This window comes from Citrus sinensis, chromosome 6 (genome assembly GCF_022201045.2).
Source record: "Citrus sinensis cultivar Valencia sweet orange chromosome 6, DVS_A1.0, whole genome shotgun sequence".
Classification (NCBI taxonomy): Eukaryota; Viridiplantae; Streptophyta; class Magnoliopsida; order Sapindales; family Rutaceae; genus Citrus; species Citrus sinensis.
Genome location: NC_068561.1, coordinates 23,371,293 through 23,393,252, shown reverse-complemented (window position 1 = coordinate 23,393,252; position 21,960 = coordinate 23,371,293). Strand labels below are relative to the sequence as shown.

Below are 21,960 nucleotides of genomic sequence, written 5' to 3'. Positions count from 1 at the left end.
TTTTTAATATACGAATAAGAGTGACAGTGATATTATTTGTATAAAAAAAAATCTTAAACATAATTTTTTTTTACATTTATATTATTGTAAATCAAAATAAAAAAGAATTAAGTTTTAATAAATAAAAAAATTTATTGTATTATTTAGACGTTTATATAAAAGATATTTTTTAGTATAATATTTATTTCTCATTTAGACTTTTTTATTTAGATAGAAGTCACAAAATTTTACTATTTTTTAATTATAAATATTTAAAATCAGACACTGGTTACTAAAAAAATAAATTTAAAAAAGTATGAAATAAATAAAATTTTAAATGTATAACCAACAAACCCTACTCTCGTACCAAAAGCTGAAACAAGCAATAATTTTTTTTATTCTCTTTTTGAAGATAAGCAATAATTTAAGACGACTTAATAATTTAAAAAATGACTTTTCCTTTTTTTGAAAATTACAAATTTACAATTGTACAAGTCTTCAAATATTTACATAAAATATACATTGCGACCACCCACAAACTACAGGAGAGATAATTACCTCTACTAATTCTCCGAACTCGATCAACTGTGAGCTACTCTCGCAATTATTGTAAGAGCCAGCAGCCTGCCAGCTGGCCGCGGACCAAGTGGCTTAAAAGATGACTTCATAAATATAATACAGTGACTACTGACTACACAATCAAATTTTTTTTTTTTTTTTAAGATAAGCAATAATGATACTAAAACAATAATTTAAATACGACTTAATTCAATGAATAATCATCGCCTAGGGACCAGGACCATGCCCATGTCTGGTCGTTTGCCGGAGCCCGCCATCGCTTTGTCACTTCTTGCTAGCAAAATCACAAGGCTGCTAGAAGCTGCGCACAAGCAATGCTGTCATCAAATGGGTAGTAAATATCTGGTTCCTTGATTTTTCAGAAGACAACAAATTACGAAATAGCTTGTAAAACATTTTCATATAGGTCCTTACATTAGTAGAGGGAATACAGTGTCTTATAATTCATAAAAGTCCTCGCACGTTGAGTTAAAGCTTCATAACTATATCCTTGATTCTTTTTTGGTTAAAACTCAGGGGCCTGGATGATATTATCTTAGTATCGAGCAAAAGTTTCAATGGGAGAGATTAACAGTAATCAAACACAATATTGTTATCGTGCTACTTGTTATGACAATGATATACCATAATGGCTATAAATGCAGGCACATAGTAATCGTTTAGTATATTGTAGAGAGATTAAGAGAAAATGGTTCATAACACATTCGTCTCCAATATTTCGCCCGAGGCATACCCCATGGTTGGGGGAGACGGACCTCACAGCTATGCTAAGAATTCTATCTACCAGGTATCTGTTGCTGCTAGTCAATTCAGGGTTAATCTCTGACTAGCTATGTTACTAAGCTTTCCATTAATTTCTTTCATTGTTTAGATATTCCATTAATTTGACATCTTAATTTTGTCATCAATTGCATTGTTTTTCACTAAATCTGACGCTCGGGCTTAATTATATATGGCTGCTAGGAGGCAATCGTGAATGGTTCAAAGGGAATGATCGCTGCAGGCATCCGCAAAACGCTTGACCTGAAAAGCCTGAGACTAGACACCTCCAGCACATTTAAGATTGCTGATTTAGGCTGCTCAACTGGACCTAACACGTTCATTGCCATGCAAAATATTATAGAAGCCATAGAGCTAATTAAGTACCAAGATGATTGTGAATGCGAACACGACAACCCTTCAGGCCTAGAATTCCAAGTTTTCTTTAATGATCACTCCAACAATGACTTCAACACTCTCTTCAAATCCGTCCCTCTCTCCCAAAAATACTTTGCGACCGGAGTGCCGGGCTCTTTTCACGGCCGCTTGTTTCCTGAGTCGTCTCTACATGTTGCACACACATCCAATGCCCTTCCGTGGCTCTCCAAGATTCCCAAAGAAATTACGAATAGTAACTCTCCTGCGTGGAATAGAGGCCATATACTCTGCTCAGGATTTGAGAAAGAAGTTGCTGAAGCGTATTCAGCTCAGTTTAAGAATGACATTGAGTCCTTTCTAAATGCTAGAGCTCAAGAACTTGTGCCTGGGGGATTGTTACTCCTTCTAACACCTACAATAAGAGATGGGATCCCTATGTTCAGTACTCCTGAGGGTACAAATTTTGATTATCTAGGCTCTTGCCTCTATGACTTGGCCAATATGGTAAGCAAGAACACACACCTACATATATGTAATATATAGGACATAGGTCTTTATTTCTGATGATCATGATCACATCCCAATTAATTAATTGTTACTTGTTTATATTAATATATTATTTGCAGGGATTAATTGCTGAAGAAAAAGTGGATTCCTTCAATGTGCCTATGTACTATCCATTTCTTGGGGAGTTAATGGGCCATATAAAGAGAAACAAAAACTTCAGCATTGAGATAATGAATACCTTTACACATCCGTTAGTGCACATGGTATACTCGGCTGAATTTTGGGCCTCGCTATCACGAGCTGCCTTTGGGGGGCTCGTCGGCCAGCACTTTGGATACCAGTTTGTGGATCGCATTTTCAACTATTACTCCACAAAGCTTGCAGAAAATATGAGCTCCATCTGCGATGGGAAAACACAGGGCAAGATTGAATTATTTGTTCTACTCAGGCGAAATTGATTAGATATCAACTCTACGCCGCAGAATTTTAGAACCCAAGTTTCGTTTATGTGCTAAATATGGCGTCGGTGTTTCTGTTTCCCTAATACTTAATTGTTTCAGTTTCAATGCTTGTACGACAATTTCATTTTCCGTTGTTTTCTGTTGTGATCCCTAATAATTTTTCTTTCAGAATTTTATAATAACATCCTGGTTGCTATTTAATAAGGACGTAGTTCGTCCATTGAGTCGTTGACACTTGACAGCAAATTAGTTAGTCGCAAGTACTCTTATTGAAAAATGGCTGCAATTTTCACGATCCAAGAGAACATATACTGTTTAGGACACAAAAAAAAGCTGAAAAGTTAACAAAATATTTTTCAACAATGAGTAAATTTTGATAGACTTTAAAACATGATAGGACAAATGATTAATTTCGACAGATATAATAAGAGGCTGTGATCATTTTTCTCAAAGTTTCCAAATTTTTTGTTTTAATGTCATTATTGGCGGGGATTAATTAATGAAGAAAAAATGGACTCCTTTATGTACTGCCCAACCTCAAAGGAACCGAAGTCCATTACAGAGAGGAGTGAATGTTTCAGCAATTGAGAGAATAGACAAATTGCTTGATACTCCCATGAAGCACTTGAAACTCTCTGCCGAATCTGTAACCTTACAGATTAGAGCTGTCCCCTTGAGGGACTTGTCGAAAAACATTTTGGAAGTGAGTTTGTGGATCAACTATTCAACTATTTCACCGCAAAATATGCTGAGAATTCATTCGTCTTTGATCAAATCAAAGACAGCAATAAGGTTAATTTATTCGTCCTGCTGATCAGGAGCATCACTATCAACTGATAATTAATAAAGAATATTCATAAATTTCATCAGCTTGAGTGAATATCAATTTGTTACATGTTATTGTCGTAGAGTTTGTAGGCTATAAACTATTTTTTAAGTCTCTTTCAAAATTGTATCTCCATAATGAAGCAGGAGATTAATATGACTAAAAAGACTAATTAACTTCTGCACTTAAGATTAAAAAAGAAAAAAATCTATTAATTAATTAACAACACTTCCAAAACAAAAAAGAAATAATGCCTGCTTCTCTACTTTAAAAAAAAAAAAACAGAAAGACAAATTAAACTCTAATCTATTTCTTAATTAATAATGCCTGCTTCTCTACTTCCCTTTCGATTTGGAATGAAGCTTTTTTACTTTTCTTCCTCATTCTCCTCTTCTGTTTCTGCTTGACGGACTTCATCAGTACAACACCCAACGTACACGAAACAAACCCATCAATGGCTGCATGCTGAATCTGTTTCTCGCTCAGCACCTCCCTATCCCATTCGCTCATTGTAATTTCTCTAGGCTTTTCCATGCCAACGTTTAAAATATTAAACACTAGTTTACTTAGCCCAAATCTTAAATACACAGGGTCCTCGTATTTGTTGGCAGCCATACGGGAAACATCCCTTACATTTGCCACAAGCAGTCCATAATCTTGAAGCAGCTTTGTGGCGTCAGCCGCAACTTCTTTTCCCACAAACGTGATCCTTTTATCTCCAAGAAACTCCACAAGAGCTGAGGGGATTCCATAGTTGTGACACGGTTGAAACACCAAGCATCTCCTCCCAACGCAGAGCTGAAGGACGGCCACTTTCTGATGACCGTTCTCAGAGGAAGGCAAGCACCATTCCGTGTCTAGCCCCACTACGAGTTCTTGTTTGTTAATTCTACGACGATGATGGTAGCATATCTCCCTTATCCAGAACTCCGCTGTTCCAGCTTTTGGAGTCACCGTTGCTTCGATGTCATCATTCCAGAAACGGACCTTCCAAAGACCATTAGGCAATTTTATTATTCGGAATGGATTCGGACAAACTTCTCTAAGCTCAATCGCGATTGCCATTGCAATTGCATGAACAAGTAATCTTGTAATCTTGAATGCGCAAGTGATGAATGTATAATTAAATGGACATATTTCTAATCTTGTCTTCTTTTGGATTTGATTTTCCTGTCCTTTTCCCGTGAGGTTTTTTTATTCATTTATTATTTTTGCAATCACTAAGGAGTCTAGCTAAGAATTAATATATTCTAATTAAAATCCTATGCCAAGCAGGAATGAGGAACAAAGGAAATAAGACCATTCTTTTCCTTCGTCGCTTTTGATCGGGATATAAGAATTTAGAAACAAACAAGAACACTTGAATTGTAATTTTGAATTTATAATATTTGCGTGCACGCACGGCTTGGAAAATTTTTTTCTGAAAGCGCCTCTTTTCTTCCCATATTATTACCATTCTTTTGGGGAAAAAAAGGCTTAATATCGAAATTAAGTGTATATTTTTATAAAATTTAATGAAATTTTTATGTAATTTATATATTTTTTATTATCACAATTTTTTATTTATTTGTCAGCTTTAGCTAGATTCATATATATATATATATATATATATATATATCATTGTTTATATCTTATCTTACTTATTAAAATTAAGAATATTGATAGGTGAATGTTGAGGAAAAACAAACTCCTTATAAAAATTAATGGACATGATATTATTTAATTATTGTCATTCATATTATTTATTCTCATTATGTGTAATGACTTTGATCCAAATTAGTTATACTTTCATATAACATCAGTTTGTTTAAAGAGCTTATGTTATTGTACAGTCGATATTTATTTGTATTAATTTTTCTGTTTAGCAAGATAATTTTTACTTTTAGTTTATATCAAATGGCATTGTAAAAAAATACTAGACCAATAAGGAAATCTGCTTAATTAGAAACAATAAAACTATCATTTAATTGTCTTAAAAGTTTATTTTTAAAATTCGATGATAAATAATGTTTTTTACATTAGACGAAAGGTAATAATAAATTAAAAATTAAGAAAGATCAACATTCACTCGATAAATGCCACGTTAGACGACACTTCTTCATTCAGGTCTCGGAATACATTCTTTCGGATTCAGTTTAATGCACTCGTTGACTACTTTTTTTTTTTAATTAACATTTTCATTTTGGATAAATTCCGCTCAAATAAAAGGGCAAAAAACATTTTTCACCAATTAATATTTAGAGTAAACATAAAGGAGCTAATTGAAATTCACCCTAAAATTTTATCCGAAGGTCCGATAGCTGTCACGTCATCCAATACCAAAAGGCGGTCAAAATTGAGAAGACGCCATTTGCCAATCGTTGCTAAAACAGTCCACATAAAGTCCGTTCTGCGAAACGCATCGTAATGGCCGGATTCCGATTGCCGCCGGAAGAACCCGAGGTTTCGCCGCAACAGCCGCCGCAGCAGGTCCGCGTCGCGGGCGATCTAGTGTCTGACGACGAGCGGTCAGTCGCTGCGGACTCGTGGTCAATAAAGAGCGAGTATGGAAGCACTCTCGACGATGATCAGCGCCACGCCGATGCCGCTGAGGCCCTCTCCTCCGCCGCAAACTTCCGCGCTAATTCTGATTACAAGTGTGAATCTCATTCTTTCGGGAAAAAATAAAAAAACTGTTTGGTTCCCCGAGATATAAAAAGATTACAATGAATTAGGCTGTCTGTTGTGCGCCACTAGTTTTTAATTTGCAATTGATTTATTGATTTTTTTCTTAAAAATTTGAACGTTTGCGTTTTGAAATGTTCTCTGTCTTAATAATGAGTTGTAGAACTAATATATTTACAAGAAAGAATAAGAGACATGAAAGTGATTTACTTCTAGAGAAGTAGCTGTGTAGAATCATATGATTTGTTTGGGGTCTGTGATTGGCAAAAGAGCTGAAATTTCAATGCTTATATTCTAGTCCTTGTAACTTGGCACTTGATGTATGTGCTGATTGTTGTGTCCATTGTGTATAGTTCTGACAAGGAGGAGCCAGATCCAGAAGGGATGGCATCAATGTTAGGTCTTCAGAGTTACTGGGATTCTGCTTACGCAGATGAGTTGGCTAATTTTCGTGAACATGGCCATGCTGGTGAAGTTTGGTAAGCACTGGGGTCTTTACAGTCGAACTTGTCTCCGTTATAGTATCTAAAGCAATAAACTTTTGAAAGGCCTTTCTATCGAAGCACTCTGAAATGCAGCTTTAAAAGTTATTCTGGCCAAATGTTTAGACTTAAAAGAATGAAGTTTATGAATGAAGGAAATATATCAAGTTTAAGACTGTAGTTCATACTTAAGTATAGTTGTTGGGTTTCAGTAAATTGGGAAATTAAAATTCGCGGAGGCTATCCCGCAGCTTCTTACATCTTTGAATAAAATGCATCTACCCAACAGTTCTGAGCGTTTTCTCTTTTCTGCGGCCTGTGGAACATTACTGCTCACTCAATATACTAAACATCATATTGAGATGATTTCTTTTATCTAATTTGCAATATCATAAGAACGTTAGAATCTGTACAGCAGAATGTAAGCTGTGTTTGCTTATGTCTGTTGGAGTATAATCGGCCTTCACTTTCAGGAAAATAACCTTGGTTTGAACTCAAGAACAGATGAACTTGTAAATATTTAATGAATCCTCTTTGAAATAGCAGAGGAGGTAAAATTCATAACTCTCTTACTTTTCTACAAAACCTTTTTTTTTGGCTCGTGCCCCCTTTCATTAGGTTTGGAGCTGATGTCATGGATGTTGTTGCTTCTTGGACAAAAAGCTTGTGCATTAGCATATCACAAGGTCACATGCTGAATCATGTTGAAGATCTTAAGTCTGAGCCTGTGGAAGAGAATGATAAGTATTTGTCTTCTTGGAGTGTACTTGATATTGGTACTGGCAATGGTCTGCTTCTTCAAGAACTTTCCAAGCAGGGGTACACACTGAGATTTTGCCTATAGTTCTGGTATTTTGTAGTATATTGATCTAAGAAATTTATAGTTCAATGTAGTATTTCACTTGCAAATTCGTCTCCATTGTTTCTTTGTATGGAAACATGATATATACATGCTCTGTAGTTTGTAAGATTAAAGTAGGAGTAGAGTTAATCAGATAACAGGGGCTCAGAAAGTGATCTAGGTTAAGGCGGGATATTGACAAAGCAAAAGAAGAACTCATACGTGGCATTTTGAAAGCTTACAATTCCTATATTTCATGTGGTGTGTTGAATGTTTTGATATGTGGAGAGGTGTGTGTGGTTTGTTTGAGTGGAAAAAGACCTGCAATCCACATATTTAGTAGGAGTGGGATATTGTCTCAGACTAAATGGTTTAACAGTAATATCGTTCCAACTTATTTACTATTAAAGTACTTGTCATTGGAGTACTTTTGTGATTAATGTTTTACAAGAACATGCTACAAAATGGATGTTCGCAAATTAAAGTACAGTTCTGAATGTTGCATCAATGGCTTGGTTTGGGAAGAAATGTCCATTGGAAATGTCTGAAATTTTGATGTACTGTTACATATTGCTGGAAATTATATTATAATAACAAGTAGATTGATGTGTATTTGTTTTCAGGTTCTCTGATTTAACTGGAGTTGATTATAGTGAAGATGCAATAAACCTTGCTCAAAGCCTTGCTAATCGTGATGGATTTTCCTGTATTAAATTTTTGGTAATGAATATTTCGGTGCAAATATTGACTTATTTCATCTGTAAGTCAGAAAGAAACGAGCACTATACATTTGATTTATATCAAATTGGTTACTATATATCAAATGAATGCTTTCTTTTAAAATGAATCATTCTTTTGTCCTTTTTCCCCCTAGATGTTACAGTCAGATTTGTATCCTTGAATTAGATATTTGCTTATCTATGGGAATTTCGCCTTATTTCTTGAAACCTCCTGGTTTAACTTTATTTTTTTTTAATATAAAGTTCATTTCTTGCATTTACATGATGACCATCTTGCATGTGAGTTGGCTATCCAAAACTTTTCTTTTTAGATAAATGTTGCCATTTTCTTCTCTAAAGGTGTAACAAACTTGATCTTTGGTTAGAGCCAAGAATAAAACTTTCAAGTTGTTCCTGATAAGTTGAGGAGAACTGTGGGATGCTGATCTTTTTGAGTTATAAGGCAAGAATATAATATCTGATGGTTTTGCTGAATTTAGTTGTGTTCACAAACAGTGTGAACGAGTTCTCAGACTGTACGTTTTCAGTACTTATAACAAAATCGTTATCCTTTTGTATCCTAATCTTTTAGCAATTGCTCAGTGAACATATGTATGATGGTCGTTTCATTTGAATTTCTGTCACTGCTGGTTTTAGGTTGATGATGTTCTTGACACAAAGCTCGAAAGACAATTTCAGCTTGTCATGGATAAAGGGACTTTAGATGCCATTGGACTGCATCCTGATGGTCCTCTCAAAAGGTAAACAATAGTTTTCTTGGTTACAGGTATATTATCATCTTTCTCTTTTTGGGTAATCACATAACTGGTTGTGAGTTAGCAACCCTGGTGTTGTTTGAATCTCATAGATAACTATACAGCACTTCTATTACACTGCTAAATAGTGAAAAGTGAACTTGTGTTTGTCATTTTCAGGATCATGTATTGGGATTCTGTTTCAAAGTTGGTGGCTCCTGGTGGATTATTGGTGAGCCTCTTTGGTCTACCTTTTTTATGTTTTGTAATTATCATTACCCTTCTATTTTACACGAAGTTGCTTGGATAAATCCCAAGCATAACACACAATGTCATACTTGCATTCTGGGGATTTGCTAACTCACCTCTTGTTTTCCTTGTTTTGATCATGTTGGTAGGTGATCACATCGTGTAACAGTACAAAAGATGAGTTGGTGCATGAAGTGTCAAATTTAAGTCAAAGAAGGATTGGTGTGTCCCAGGAACATGAGATCAAAGATGAAGAAGCATGCAGGGAGCCTCCATTCCGTTACCTTAATCATGTTCGCACATACCCAACCTTCATGTTTGGTGGATCGGAGGGATCTCGTGTTGCCACTGTGGCATTCCTTCGGAATTGAAATTATCTCATGTTGCCACTCGGGCCTTTCTTTGGAATTGAAATCAATTAGCTATGTCTTGGGTGGATTGTAGTTTTAGATTTTGTTGCAGATTCAGTTCATGTTTGTTGGCCTTCAAGAGAGTGAGATAGTGGAAAACACACAACTTCTTGGCGATGATGAATTCATTGTATCCTACAATTGAAAACATGTCTTTTCTGTTTTAAGCATATGTTACTGCATGACTTCTTGTTAAGTCAAGGATGCAATTTTTGGGTCAAGTAGGTGGAGTACGGTTGAGATGGTTCAAGACCTTCATTGGAGTCACTTTCTTGACGAAAAATTATTGTGTACGGAATATTTTTCAACTATGATACCTTCATTTGTAAAGCTAAACACGCTTGCCGTTTAGAGGGATGTATTATTATTGATCATCATTCGCTTTTCAAGTTGATCAAAGTCCAGAATCCAACCTCTGGTGGCGAAAACAAAAAATTAAAAGGTGATGGTCCAGGTGGGATCAACTAATTGAGACAGTTGTCGAGCCAGGAGCAGGTGGTGGTCGCCGGTCCGTGAAGCCAGCCTCAGGCGGTGCTCACTCTAGGAAGCATGAGCCTCCAGGCCTTTGACTTGGAACAGGCAATTAATGATGGTATGTTTACCCAAAGCCAATAAATGATGTTCACACTTCACCAAACGGTTAGAGTGAGAATGATAAATGAAAATAAAAATAAGTTGTTTATTTGAATTATAGAAATATGAATCAAAACAGATTTTATGTTCATTCATGTGTTTATTTTATTTTGAAATGAAAATGGACTGTTGTAAGTTATTAAAAAATCCTTCGTTAATTATTGCCTATAATAATAGTACTAACAACAACAACAACAACAATTACATTAGTAGTAATAATTATAAATAATGAAGGCCATGTTTGACAATATTACAATTTTTTTTGGATTTCAATAAATTCTGTATGAATTAAAATACAAAAGCGACAAAACTTAATACAAGGGGCACATATAAAATGCATAGATAAGTTCAACATGATTTCCACTACAACAGAAGTTCCAGCAACAGATAATAAAAATCATACATAACACATATAAAAGTTCAAGTATTACTAGACTACTAGTTGATAAGTGACTTACTGTATAGATAAGTTCAAAATCGCAACATATCAGCACAAGCACAAAGATTAACATTGTAACTGATATCGAATTACATCCCACAACGAAGCATTTGAATGACACATCCTTTCTTGACGTGATCCGGCATGGTAAAGAACACGCAAAATAAATCATGTTTCTGCAGCCAGCGTATTAGATGCATCGTATGATTGTTCCACCTCCAAGCCTTCAATTTTGCACATTTCTTCATGTAACTTACCTCGTAAATCAACTATTTCATTATTAATAGTAGAAAGCATATTGATCAGCCATCTAGTTTAGGTACCATTACCGCCATTGGCTCAGCCAATAGTGGTTTTTTTTTCATGCTTTGGCCTTAGGAGTTGGGAGTTGGAAAGAAACTCGTTCTATTTATTAAATAATAATACAATAATAAATGTCAAAGAACAGTACGCTATCCAAATTCAACAAATAATACATTTAATTGAAAAACAACTATCACTGTCAATCTCTCGTGAACCAAACCACACAAACCCGACGTACATTAGTTTGGTTATAAAGTGGCCTTTTCAAAGTGGTCTGATTCTTGCCCGGGAACTGAGTCGAAAATACTCATCGAGAGAGAAAAGAAAAGAAAGCATATAAGCTCAATATTTTTAATGAGGGGAATTATTATTTTGGTTTCCTTCGGCTTCCTTGTTTCTTTTCCTCCTCTGCCTTTTTTGTCCACATACAAAGGTACTTCCGGGTAATTGATGAAAAATATTTTTACGGTTTGACCATAAATTATTTGTTTTCAAATTTCAACGATGTAATGTGAAACCAAATAAAAAATGTGCGCTCAAACGAGACAAAAAAAAAAAAATCATGTCAAACGCCCCGAATTGATCTTATCAAAAAAGAAGGGGCCTCTAATTGATGATACAAGTTAATTAATTGCTAAGATTTGGTCAGAATAATCGGATAAGCCACGACTTGAGACAAAAATCGATGTCTTTCATGCAGTATCCATACAAAATCTTCGATAATTAAAAGATAGATTTCGTGATTAATAAACAAAATATATCTATTAGTGAATATATTTCAATATGGCAACATTATGTTTACTGGGACCCCTTCAAATTGATTAGCTAATAACATCATCTAATTGGAAGAACTGGGACGCAGGGGTATGCAGGCATCATTGTTTTAATATTTATTGTATTTTGGATTATTTGGCTGCGCTTTCAATGTTTTATTATTTGTTATGATTTTGACACCATTCGAAACACTTCGTGGGTAAGCAAAATGGAGATTTCAAGATTATATCTCTCCATACATCTGCTGTTTGGCTGGAAACAATGCCAGCAGAAGTTATGAATACATTCGAAGTGTTAAATAAATGAAAGATTTTCACTTTCTTATAATTTTTTTTTTTAAAAAAAAAATCAAATTTCTCCTACACAAATATTTAGGGAAAAATGGAAAATGCCTCTACATATAATACTCAGTCGAAATAGACAGAAGAGTCTTTTAAAAATTTCACCCAAAAAAAAAAAAGCCAACAACAACAATAAATTCACTTATAGGAAAACAACATAATGTTGATCTTGAAATTTAACAACTTCAAAACAAAAAAAATAAAAAAAGCATACGGTAAGTTTCATATCATATAAATAGTGGATTATCAACATAAGTTATTACTGTAAATGATGAATGAAATTTAGATATTTTACACTTAGGCTCCCGTTTGCAGCTTTAGCATAGAACTTAGTTGAGTATAGTTTTTTTTAGTAGAGTTTTTTACACAAAGAAAAATTATTTATTTTTTTGTCAACAAAATTTTTGAGTAAAAATTATAAAATTACTTTAATAAACAAGTTATATTAAGAAATGAATGAAAGCAAATCATCAAAAAAAGTAAATAATATTTTAAATATTTTAACATTTGAAAAACACTTTTTAACCTCTACTCCCCCAAAGTCCAAAATTTTGAACTTGTGCTGATAGAGGCAAAATAAATTTTTTAATCTTCAAAAACCTCTATTAAATTAACATTCAAATGGCAGCAAAAAATTTAAAAAGGTGCAAATTAAATAAACATTAATTGTCATTAGATAAGTTATACCAAACAAACACTTATAAAAGTATACAAACACGAAAATGTGGATTTTGCATGGATTTGCTATTACATCAAAGTTTTTGTTCAATTAACTATAACGAATCCGCACGACTTTTGCACACACACACGTGCGAGTGCGCACATGCACACACATGCGCGCGCACGCCCACACACATGCACACACACGTGCACATGTGGGCACACATACTCACACAAAGAGAGAGATTATCGACATAATTATATGTCTAGAAATTAATTAAAAATTAAAAAATTATATCTATATGAATTACAAAATTAACATTAGAGTTTATGTTCAATTAGCTATAACGAATCCGCACAAATTCTACACATGCACACACATGAGCGCAAGTGCACATGCCTGTGCACGCACGTGCACACATCCACACACACATGTGCAAACACCCACGCACACACAAAGAGAGAGATTATTGACGAAATATATCTATAGAAATTAATTAAAAATTACAAAATTATATTTATAGGAATTAATTAAAAATTACAAAATCCACATTTTCGTAATTATATCTGAAGGTGTGGAAGCGAGGGCTGAATGGATCGATTTCCCTTGAACTGACATTTTAAAGGGGAAAGTTATTTAATTTATTTGGCATTTGGAACTAATATTTGGAATTTAGAAATAAAACTATGTTTTTGCAATTTTAGGTCCATTTTCTTACTGCTTTAATCACGCTTAATGACTCTAAAAAAACCACATAATGAAGCCGCAACTTGCGCCAAAATTGATGTGTCTTTGCATAATTTACATTTTCCAAAATTTTGATTCGGTGATAAACGACATTGAAAGCTGCTCGGGGCAGGCGCTCTCTCTTTATAAAACTATTTTTAGACATATCTTCAACGTGCAGAAAGGTTTGCCGAGTCCTTTTCAGTTTTCGCAATCATCTAACGATAATTTTGTTTAATAGTGATTATTGGATCACAACTGGGAAGCAAAGTGCATAGCCAGCGGACATCAATATATTAATATCTAAAAATTTGGACTATTTGGAGCCAATAAGCAATTACCACGTGCATGTTTACGATGATTTTGACATCATTAAAAACTCTCCCAAGGCAAAGCAAAATCATTTTCTATAACCTTTGATCGAAGGAAATAGACAAAAGCTTTTGAAAATTGAATAAAAGTTGAAGGACGAGGATTGATCACCACTAACACCATATCAACTAGATTCTTCTTTCATTGAAATTTCTTATAAGATTATGACGTTAAAGAACTTACGGAAAACTTTTCAAATCATGAAGGCAAGCACAGACAATGGATTAAACTTCTTATTTGTAAATAATGAATGAAATTAAAATCTAACACACTCACAAGAGGATATTTATATGCAGAGTTACACAATTTATGTTCACAAATTAAACTAGAATGTAAGTCATCATTGGCTAATATGAACTAAGACGGAAAGAAGGCAAAGAAAAGCCGTGCCACTAAGGCAAGTGAAGCATATTGTCCCACTAATTAATTTTACAATCTCAAAGAACTGCCGTAAATCCTTGGCTCTTTTGAATTTATAATCATACCCAGGTGAATAATTCCATCCATATTGATCGCATCTGCAACATTTCTCGAGTCTCTCTTTGATTTGAATCTTCTCTATCCTCTCCCTTAAAACTTTCAAATTTGCATCAACAATATTGTTATTACTTAATCTACCTGTCAAAAGCAAACATGCAAACAAAGCCCTCCCTCGTCAAATATTGAACTAAACTTGCATGCAAAGGAAACAAATATATATCTACACACACCCACCCACCCACCCACCTATAATATTTGATATAAACTTACCTTCATCTCTAAAGCTCTGATGAGCCATAACTTGCAAGGCTCTTCGAGTGTTTCGCTTGAAAGATGGTTTGATCAAAGCATTGAAATGAGGAAGAGAAGCCGCCATAACTATTCTTTCTTCAATGTTTCTGAATATGTCTTTCTCCAACTAGGGTTTCATTTACACGGAGTACTAGCTAGAATATATAATATTGATTAAAGTTGGCGAAAACGCGTAGATTCTGGCTATGGCGCTGGCTGTATATGTGCGTGTATATGTATTAAAAGCTGGTTTTGGCCTTCTTTTGTAAGTAAGGGAAGAGACGGTTTTGTGGTCAAACCCATAAAAGAACAAAAATGCAGATGTCTTCCATGAACAATTGAATTGGAGTTATAAAATATTAAACATTGAACAATAAAGAAAATTCGGGTATGATCAAAATGGAAAATGTAAGGATGACAGCTTTACCAATATTATTAATTCTATTTAAAGTTGAATGGTTAGGGTCAAATATTATCAAGGTTTCTATTGATGAGCAAAATTTGGGGTTATGTGGTTGGATTGTTGCGGTCAGATTAGTCACAGATTCATGTATATTGAGGGATTTCAACTCTTCACCCAATTTTTTAAAACACGTTGAAGTTAATTAATATTTACAATTTCTTTTGGTCAAAATCCATTAATTTTTCGACTACTTGACGCACGGTAATAAATCTGGGGGGTTAAAGTAAATCGAGAAATAATTATCAATCAGTAGAATTGGACATAATGATTAATTATATAATAAACACACATGATTTCCATGCTGCTTTTTTTTTCCCCCCTTTTTTTACAGGGACGGTTCAACCAAGTCGTGACAATATTAATTTATGATGTGTTTACTTTTTGGAGTGAAAATGAAGAGTGCGGATTCTTCCCACTCCAGTGTTTATTTCAACAAATTAACTTCGGATTGGGAATCCCACTCCATGGGCCCCACCCATTTTTGGAGTGGGGAGTGGGAGTGGGAGTGGGACTCCCATGGGAAGAGGTGGGAGTGGAAATACCCTTTTTAATTTAATTTAACTTAATTTAATATTTAATATTTAATAAAATAAAATATATTATATTTATTTGATTAATATTATTATATTTATTTAAAAAATAATAGTACTATATTTATTTAATATTAATAATAAATAGTTTATTCTAAGAAAATATTAATTTTGTACTAAATAATATTATATTATTATTTTATATAATAATAAATTTAATATAATTATATAAAATAAAATAAAATAATGTTTCCTTTTATATTTACCCTCTTTTTATTAAATTTACTATAATTAAATTTAATAAATATTTAAATAATATTATATTTATTTAAATAAATATTATTATATTTAACTAAATAATAATTTGGTTTGATTCTAAGTCTAAATTACTTAAAAATAATAATATCATATTAATAGAGAATTAATAATATTACTATATACCATCTTTATTTGAAAATATAATATTATTATATTTATTTAAAAATATTAGTATTATATTTTTTATATTAATAATTAATACTAATAAATAGTTTATTCTAAGAAAATATTAATTTCATACTATGTTAATAGTAAAAATATTTCATTTATATTGCCCTTATCAATAATTTTTAATTTATATAATTATAATTAAAATTAATAAAAAAATTGTGATGTTCATAATTAAGAATATTAATAATTTATTATAAAATTACAAATATAATAAAATAAACGTTTATTCATTAAATATATTTTTTATTAACTTTGTAATTAAAAACTATAATTCTTTAAATAAGGATAAATTTATAATTTAAAGCTATTTACTCCCAATCCAAGACAAAGTAAACACATAAATTAAATTCTGATCTCCATTTCATGCTTCAATTTCAATGTAAGTAAACAATCTACTCTCATTCTCACTCGGTCACTCCCACTCCACACTCTCAATCATAGGATTCCCACTCTAATTCAAAAAGTAAACGCTACCTAATAGTATAATTAAATAGGTTTATATATAACACTCATTCTTTGGCGTTTAAATTATTTTTTACTAGATATAATTATATAAACTCTAGGGTTTTGAATAATCTTCCCATCCCCCTCATTCTCAGATAACGAAATAAAAAGTTCGATATAATCAGCACATCATTTGCTTGCAAATAATATTGGGTATATTCAAGATTTTAGATTTACGAACATATATACATCATTTCTTTACTCTTGCTCATAGTCATAAACAAATTTTAGTTGTCTGTTAAGTTACAAATAATAATTAACCTTAAATGTTGTAAGTCTCCTTTTCCCAACTTTTGAGGGAAGCGAAGTGAGAATGATCAATTTCCACCAATCTCGCTAAGAAGATGTTGGAGCTGCAGTGCAGATAATCTCGCTAATCTCGATCTTCACCTCGTCTCCTACCGAAATTCAAAAGCCGCTTTCTCATAATCGATGCTAATATTTTCTTTAATTATAGTGTTTGTATACTTTGTTGATAGTAAGAGGTCCCTATTGACAGGCTATGCACTCTATGAATTACATTTTTTTTTTAATATATTGTTTATACTAAGGGTCCCTCCCATATTCATTGGCGAATACTTCATCAGATTTCATACGGTAAAGACCGAAAAGAGAGAGAGACTTTCAACTTCTAATTCAAGATGAAGTACACGAGACAATTATAGGCTCTCTCCACCAGAAAGTCAACCAAAATATTTCAGGAAACTGATCGTTTGCCTGCTCGCGAGCTGTCCATTTCTTTGAAATAAGAATCAATCCATTCGCTTCAGCCAGCGTTATAGCGCTCATACATCTCATAATTATCAAACAAGAGTTCCAATTATGCTTAAATAACAATCATGCTCAAACTGTAGACCCAGTGCCTTAACTTTGAGTTTGAGACATCTAACAATTCATTTTGAAACGTAATCGTTATACTTCATGAATTGATCAAAATCTCTCTAATATTGTTGCACGGATAGGTTTAAAATCTACTCAAGTGTTCAAAAAAGCAGTACAGAGAGCCATCAAGATTTATTTTTACTCAAGCAATGATCTAACTGGTGAGTTTTAGCACAGAACTACATAACCCAGAGCTGAGGCACAGATCTTAGTTTTGCCTAAAAATTAACCAGCTCATTCAATATCACCACAGCAACTAGACAAACAAAAGAGGGTTCAAAATGCGACAAAAATCTATTAATTTTTTGTAAAGCTGTTCACTCACAAATCAACAATCATGTCCACACCCGGAAAACTTGGAACGCAGAACATTTTAGTTCCAACAAGTCTCAACTACATAAATGATGTCATTTGTTCCTTTCAGCTAATATTGAAACATCTTAACCAACTTTATTATCAGGAACATCCAATATTACCAATTACCTATGTAGGTATCAGAATAACAATCAAAGGTCCTCAAAGATTGAAGACTCAATAGCTGTGTCTCATTCATTGGCAGTTGCATCCTCAGGAGGAGCACTCCCTCCATCTACACACACATAAAAAAAAAAAAGGGGGGGAAAAAGTAAGTTTCCTTTTCTCCTTTTGAATGAAAAAAATTGAAGGAGAGGTATTCAACATTAGCGGTAAAAGCTTGAAAAAAAGTGAATCCAGCTATAAGGCATACCTTCACCACCCGCTGGAGCATAAGGAGACTTCCGATATCGTGTTTGCTGTTGTGTGGGCTGAAACACAAAAGAAAATATAGCACTAAGCCACCAGCTAAATGCAAGTGTATGCTCACTTCTTAAAGGAACCTTAAAGTATTGACTTCCAAACAAACCTCAGCACGTGCTCCATGTGATTTGCACACTAAATATGATACTCATAAAATATATAAAAGAAAGCATCAAGGAAAGAGATGATCTGCCTGACTCATTTTATACTGGTGCAATTTAAGTATTGCTACAGAGATTGTAGAATTATTAGTTGCAATCATTCCTATAAAATCCAATCTTGCATCAAGTGTTAAGATAAGTAATTAATATACTTAAACATACAGTTCTGTACCTGATTGAATAAAGTCAAGAATATTATTTTTTATTTGAAAAAATAAAATAAAATTACTACCTGCAACTTGGGCCGAAGGGCTTCAAGTGGTCCTTTTGGCTTCTCAACACCTTGCTGCTATCATTCAAATTCATTGAAGAATATTGGTCAACTAACTTAATGCGTGTTCCCCAGCACCATCAAGCTAAGAAAGAACATAGTGGAGAACCAATGTAAAGTACCTTTCCAAGTGCCCAATCAGCAGAATCAAAGTAAGCACGCTCGTGGTCCTAACATCAAATTAGATATATAGTTGGAAACAGCACAATTCAGCATCTCACCAAACTATGGAAAAGTAAATTCATGACAAAAATCACCTTAGAAATAAGCGGCGGTTTCTTAGGGACAATTCCTCCGTATTTCTTCTTTAAAGCAGCCTCCTGTTAAACAAAAAAGAGATGCAACAATAAGCAACAACAAAAAGATCTAACAGCATTCAGTTTCAGGCCTTGAATTAAATCAAGTGCACAAAATCCAGGTCATAAATCCAAACCTCCTCTTCGGATGATGGGATGGTTTTCTGAGACTCCTCAGGAGCATTTCCATCTACCATTTCTTGATCTTTCACTTCCTCCGTGCCTGACATATTGTCTCAACACCACCCAACCACACAGCAACACTGCCATAGCACACCAGTTGTTCAGATAAAATTTCAGTAAAAATTAGGAATAATCAACGAAAGCTGTCACACAAACATGAGGAAATTTTGGTTTATTCAGTCACCACGACATATGTCACCGCATTTCAGAATGCATTCAGATGAAATTAAAGAAGCAATTTAACTTCAGAAGAATTAAACAAATGACATTAAGTGCAGAAGAAAATCTCAGAGAAGAAACACCAATGACTGATCAAATTTGCTAATATAAAGAATGACAACTCAATTCAAGATTCAATAACCCAAAAAAAAATAATAATAACTTACAAACTAATTCATAAACTACTGAAGATTTTCAGTCTAATAGCGGCTTTTTAGGGTGCTTTCTGCTAAAATCTCTTCCAACAGAAGCACCTGAGAACAACTTTTGAGAAAGCACTTGATAGGTGTTTTTATTAACCAAAAATAACTTTTTACCTAAAGTATTTCTCTAAGAAAGAGTTGCAAGCTCTTTCTTCATCCGAAAATTTATCATTTACCTCTATGTTTCTTCCAAAGATCTTCCATTAATTAAAGAGTTTTTCTAGAGGTACCAACAGCAAGCTATAATCATACGATTGATGCATCAAATTCTCCAATTTCATACAATTTAATTAACCCCATAAATAATTTTTAAAAAAAATCATTACAAATGATTTGCAGCATAATCAGAATAAGAATGCAAAAAGTTACTAATAATGTTCCAAACATTCAAAAATAATAATATTAGCACACCCAATAAAATAAAATAAAAAAAGAGGGAGAGAGATCAGGTTTGAATAAGTACAGCAGCTTATAAATTAAATACGCAAATGAAGATTAAATCAAACAAAGAGACACTCCAATGTTGACGTGCACTGACATGGCCATTACAGCTGCAGTAGACTTAAATATTTTCAGTCCCAAATAAATAAAAAAAAAGCCAGGAAAAAAAATGATATCAAGACGGATAACAAAATAAATTATAAAGTCCGAATCTACGTAGATATAATAAATAAATAAAAATTATTAATAATCAGCTTCTCGATTTGTGCCATAAATCCAAAAATTGCCCCAAAAAAAAAATTAATACAAAGAAGTTTTTAAATATTACATTAAAGAAAGAAATCCCGATTGATTAGGGTTAGGGTTGCTGTTCTGCTTGAATGCTCAGCCTAATCAATTTTCTAGAGGCGGGAAGAGAGATCTAACAAAAGTATAGCAGAGAAGACGAATTAACTAGCAAAAGCGACGTCATATTTACCAATCAGAATTTTAAGCTCCGAGGGCTGCTTCAAACAAGAAAAAATAGAAAGAAAAAAATAAAGAGACGAGTGAAGGAAGTGATCGTTGAGATCTATGGACATGATCGTCCGTTATATTGTGGGGACCGTTGCTGACGTGGTAGATCTACTGGCGATAGAAGCGAACCTAGCAATTTCTTACATAAATATATAATATATATGGTGTAATGTTCTTACCTACGGTAAATATTTTTATTTTCTGTAATATTTACTATTCTTGGTGCTATAGTAAAGCTATTTAATAAAAATTTGTTATAAATAACTTTTTTTGTTTTATTAAAAAAAAGTTGTATTACCTTCAAAAATATTTTATTAATTAATATATTTTTGAGTAAAATATCAAAAGCCCATGAAGCATCTAAAAAACTTAAGTAATATCTCAAATATTTTTTAATGCTCTCGTGTAATTAATTTTACGACTTAATAAATTACTTTTTACTCCATCATATTATTAAATGAATAAATACTTAAAAATATTTAATTTTAAAAAAAATTATATAAATTATTTTTTTAATGAGTAATGATATAATCACAAATTCTTGTACAAACTGATGTGGCATGATAAGATTGATTAAATTAAATATCATTTGACCCACATAATTTATTTTTATTATTTTATATTTTAATTCAACTAATAAATTAATGACATGTCAGTTTGTACAAAAATTTATGTGGTTGTATCATCACTATTTTTTAATATAGTACAATTTGATTGACATATTTTTAAAATTCAACTAAGATTCGCTGAGATCAGTATTATTTTACCCCTAAACTACCGAGAAAAAAAAAAAATCAACTTCCAGGCAGTTATAAGAGTTGAACTGTTAGCACCCCACGAAAATTCTAATAAAACCTCTTCACTAAAAGTAGCCCACCCTATAACGAAAGAAATTGATTTATCTCTTTACCCCGGATTTAATTCCACAACCATCCTTGCCGCTTCCGTTTCATATTTCCCCCCTTTAAGAATTGGTTAATGAGTGCTTCCACCTTCAACAATGGTAGAAAGTGAAAACCGATGATTTTAGAAATCTTTCAATTCACAAAACGCAATAACACATGGTAATTTTTTTTTTAATTTTTAATTTTAATTAATCCGATTAACCCAACTTAACTCAGTCCAATGATTATGGGTTGGGATGATCTGAGCTGGACATATTTATTAAGTTAGATTGGATTGATTTTTTTCTCAACCCAATCAATAATGGATAAAATTAAATTTTCACAAGTTTCATTTGCCTAACCTATACCCCCTATTTTATACAAACTTAAAAGAAATAACTTTGCTATCAAACGGGCCCTTGCAATAGGTCAGATAGTCAATGATACTTGCTATTAGATGTTGAAATTTTAAATTTCTACTTGTAAAACACCAATAAAAATGGTAGAAGTAA

At 33.0% G+C, this 21,960-nt stretch overlaps 5 protein-coding genes across 8 annotated transcripts; 2 read left to right on the top strand and 3 right to left on the bottom strand.

The window, feature by feature from the left end:
* The first annotated feature begins 1,228 nt into the window (after positions 1–1,228).
* On the top strand, positions 1,229–2,867 carry LOC102617504 (probable S-adenosylmethionine-dependent methyltransferase At5g38780). Its single transcript, XM_006482114.4, has 3 exons — positions 1,229–1,345; positions 1,522–2,199; positions 2,322–2,867. The coding sequence occupies exons 1-3, from the start codon at positions 1,247–1,249 to the stop codon at positions 2,658–2,660; spliced, it is 1,116 nt and encodes a 371-aa protein (XP_006482177.1). The 5' UTR covers positions 1,229–1,246; the 3' UTR covers positions 2,661–2,867.
* Positions 2,868–3,795: 928 nt separating this feature from the next.
* LOC102628446 (3'-5' exonuclease-like) lies at positions 3,796–4,554 on the bottom strand. Its single transcript, XM_006482331.1, has one exon. The coding sequence runs from the start codon at positions 4,552–4,554 to the stop codon at positions 3,796–3,798; it is 759 nt and encodes a 252-aa protein (XP_006482394.1).
* Positions 4,555–5,817: 1,263 nt separating this feature from the next.
* On the top strand, positions 5,818–9,998 carry LOC102617209 (uncharacterized). Its single transcript, XM_006482113.4, has 7 exons — positions 5,818–6,125; positions 6,507–6,632; positions 7,254–7,454; positions 8,100–8,196; positions 8,853–8,956; positions 9,131–9,182; positions 9,349–9,998. Exons 1-7 carry the CDS (start codon positions 5,896–5,898, stop codon positions 9,568–9,570), a joined length of 1,032 nt encoding a protein of 343 aa, XP_006482176.1. The 5' UTR covers positions 5,818–5,895; the 3' UTR covers positions 9,571–9,998.
* A 4,075-nt stretch (positions 9,999–14,073) lies between these two features.
* On the bottom strand, positions 14,074–15,037 carry LOC112498609 (uncharacterized). The gene is made up of 2 exons (XM_025099924.2): positions 14,609–15,037; positions 14,074–14,476 (listed from the first exon to the last, which is right to left on the bottom strand). Exons 1-2 carry the CDS (start codon positions 14,712–14,714, stop codon positions 14,199–14,201), a joined length of 384 nt encoding a protein of 127 aa, XP_024955692.1. The 5' UTR covers positions 14,715–15,037; the 3' UTR covers positions 14,074–14,198.
* Positions 15,038–17,772: 2,735 nt separating this feature from the next.
* On the bottom strand, positions 17,773–20,688 carry LOC102616309 (ribosome biogenesis protein erb1). Of its 4 annotated transcripts, none has more exons than XM_006482109.4 (7): positions 20,527–20,688; positions 19,140–19,265; positions 18,964–19,026; positions 18,829–18,876; positions 18,668–18,724; positions 18,225–18,282; positions 17,773–18,086 (listed from the first exon to the last, which is right to left on the bottom strand). In XM_006482109.4, exons 2-7 carry the CDS (start codon positions 19,230–19,232, stop codon positions 18,043–18,045), a joined length of 363 nt encoding a protein of 120 aa, XP_006482172.1. In that variant the 5' UTR covers positions 19,233–19,265; positions 20,527–20,688; the 3' UTR covers positions 17,773–18,042. The 4 variants fall into 4 exon arrangements, with proteins under 4 accessions (XP_006482172.1, XP_006482174.1, XP_006482173.1 ...); XM_006482111.4 differs by having other exon boundaries at positions 18,668–18,721; positions 20,527–20,687; XM_006482110.4 differs by lacking the exon at positions 20,527–20,688 and adding an exon at positions 20,377–20,526.
* Between the last annotated feature and the right edge of the window lie 1,272 nt (positions 20,689–21,960).